The sequence below is a fragment of the Apis dorsata genome, unplaced genomic scaffold (assembly GCF_000469605.1).
Source record: "Apis dorsata unplaced genomic scaffold, Apis dorsata 1.3 scaffold_150, whole genome shotgun sequence".
Taxonomy (NCBI): domain Eukaryota; kingdom Metazoa; phylum Arthropoda; class Insecta; order Hymenoptera; family Apidae; genus Apis; species Apis dorsata.
Window position 1 is genome coordinate 106635 of NW_006263441.1, and position 3145 is coordinate 109779.

At 30.4% G+C, this 3145-nt stretch overlaps 1 protein-coding gene across 5 annotated transcripts in view; it reads left to right on the forward strand.

Moving 5' to 3' along the window:
• LOC102671800 (lateral signaling target protein 2 homolog) overlaps positions 1-3145 on the forward strand; it is a 59163-nt gene that overhangs the window by 39400 nt on the left and 16618 nt on the right. For all 5 annotated transcript variants that reach the window (XM_031509434.1, XM_031509432.1, XM_031509435.1 and 2 more), the window contains exon 4: positions 2353-2573. In XM_031509434.1, coding sequence (XP_031365294.1) covers positions 2353-2573 — 221 coding nt within the window. The remainder of the gene's footprint in view (positions 1-2352; positions 2574-3145) is intronic.

Consider the following 3145-nt stretch of genomic DNA (forward strand, 5'->3'; position numbering starts at 1 on the left):
TGCGATCATACACTTCAGCGACAAAAATAAAACTATTGTTCGTAAATTTCATATATTTTTTTTTAGTTGATCTTTATGCGAATCTATATCTATATTTGAAAAAAAAACTTGTCGATGAATGGATTGTTATTTTTAAATAAATTCGCAAATTCGAGTAGTTTGTTCCCTAATTTTTATCAGTTAATGTATATTTTCTCGGTTAAGAAATAAAAATAGATATATTATCGCAATGTTATCGAAAAAAATCGTTCATGCGGATCTTAAATATAATTTTACGTATGAAAAGTTGAGAATCATAATGAATCAAGTCATTTTTCAAAATTTATATTTAAAAATTGATATTTAAGAAAAAAAATAACTTAATACCAAATTAAAAATAATACAAAAATATAACATAGTTTTGTATCGATTGAACCTATACCACTATGTTTCTCTACCATGTTTCTCTACCATGTTTCTTCCATGCATAAGAATTTACATAAACAAAAACGTAGAGACAAGTTTAACATATTCGAGAATTTAGTTGATCAGATGCTTGGAATGAATAGAAATTAACGTGGATATAATTACTAAGGGATTACAAATCCAGGCGAAATAGGTAGTTTCAAGTTTAAAGACGGTGATACCGTATCTTGGACTCGTTTTACAGGCGGATTTGTTACTTGATACGGATTTGAGATGGATTACTCTGGAAAGACTTTGATCGACGGTTTTGCAAGTCGAATAATACGTTGCCCGGGAACTTTTCAATGGAAATAAAAGCTTGACAGCTGTCTCGCGTTGACGTTTCATACATGTTGGTGTAGTTAGCATTTGGTAGTTAGCATTCCAGCTTCGTGCTCCGTTGGGAACGAAACACGTTTCGCGTGTTCTTATAGTTTTACTACTTTTTAGCGTTAATCTTATGCTTTTGTTCTCGGTGTTAATTATAGTATTGGAGAGACTTAAGAAAAAATTACGTGCGACTGGTTCATGAGTATTGTAATACCGTTGAGTAAGAATCGTGTTCCATTGGATGAATGCAGTCTCCCATATCGGTATAAAAGAGTAATGATAGCGTTTGGCAATTCTGGTCAGATATTGCATAATTCCTCTGCAAATAAGAATACATTGAGGATAAGACTTGACTTCATTGAGGATAAGAGCGCGCGAAATTTAATAAAATTTAAAAATTCCAAATTCCAATTCAGAGTTGAATATCAATACGATTCGATTGCACGATTGAAATTGAAACGTTGAATGCCTTTTTTTAATAAGCTTAAAGAAGAAAGCGCGCGAAATTTAAAAAATTCAAATTTAAAAATTTATAAATTGTAATATGATTAAATGGATATCGATACGATATTAATTATATAATTAATATCGAAACATTTAACTTGTTTAGATGTCTTTCTAACGTCAAGTCACTTCTATTCTATAAAAATTAAAGCGCGCGAAATTTAAAAAATTCAAATTTAAAAATTCAGAATTGCAATTTATAGTTACAGATTATCCAAATCCCACGCCATCTGTGTTCTATAAACTTAAAGCGCGCGAAATTTAAAAAATTCAAATTTAAAAAGTTGCAGATTAATATTGTATTAATATTGAAATGTTGAATTTATATATCTTTCTAATATTAAATTTCGCGCCATTCTATAAGTTTATAGCGCGCGAAATTCAAATTTAAAAATTCGGAATTGGAATTTACAGATTAATATTGAATTAATATTGGAAAAAATTCAGATTTGCAATTTATAGTTATAAATTATCGACAAATAATTAATATTAAAATGATGAATTTGTTTAGGTGTCCTTCTAAGTTCCCCATGCCAACTATATATAAATATAAAGCGCGCGAAATTTATAAAATTCAAATTTAAAAAGTTGCAGATTAATATTGTATTAATATTGAAATGTTGAATTTATTTAGATATCTTTCTAATGTTTCACGTCACTTCTATAAGTTTCATATTCTATAAGTTTAAAGCGCGCGAAATTCAAATTTAAAAATTCAGAATTGAAATTTACAGATTAATATTAAAAAAAATTGAGAATTGAGAATTTATAGTTACAGATTATCGACAAGTAATTAATATTGAAATGATGAATTTATTTAGGTGCCCTTCTAAGTCCCATGCCATCTGTATTCTATTAACTTAAAGCGCGCGAAATTTAAAATATTCAAATTTAAAAAGTTACAGATTAATATTGTATTAATATTGAAATGTTGAATTTATTTAGATATCTTTCTAATGTTTCGCGTCATCTGTATTCTATAAGCTTAAAGCGCGCGAAATTCAAATTTAAAAATTCAGAATTGGAATTTACAGATTAATATTGAATTAATATTGAAACGATGAATTTGTTTAGGTGCCCTTCTAAGTCCAAGTCCCACGCCACCTGTATTTTCAAGATGGAGTACCAGTCTGCTGAACAGCGCCGGAAGTTCGCCAGCGAGTTCAGCGAGGTCGTCGTTCAACCATCGACAGCCATATTTGGGCTGGCGTTCTCAGGAACGACTAACGAACCCGCGAACACCGGCAGAACGTCTTGCTCAGGGTATTCTTCCCCAGCTGCAAGCAGCCAACAAGGTTTGTATTCATATTTGCCAGCATTTGGATTTTTCTTCAATTATCGCCCAATTGTCACTTCAACTTATTTCAAAAGTTGTCATTGTACTGTGGAAACAATTCAACGTTATTTATTAATTAGATTTCCTCGTTCGAAAATTCGACCTTGGAGATTTTTAATCGATCTTCACCTTCTCTTTATCCTCGCTTTCCTCTTTATTCCAATTTATTTTTAATTTGCTCAGACATCACGCAAATGCAACGACTTCTCTATAATTAGAAATTCTGGCAGAAATTCTACTTCTGGTATCTCTTGGCTTTTATAACCTGAGACAAATTGACCGTTATCCGAATCTATATAGTTGAATCCCACTATCCAAGTATTGTCCTAGTTTGAAAGAAATTTTAATCAGTTTCTCGTTACTGAAAAATAGTTCCACCTTAAAAGTATCTTTCCTCATAGCCGTTAATTGGAATTTTGCTAACGATGTACACGTTTTGTATTTTTATTAAAACTTTGTAACGAGGGCTTTAGTATCTCATGTTATTTTTATTCATTGAACATTCAATTTCAAGAATTAAAAAAAAAAAAA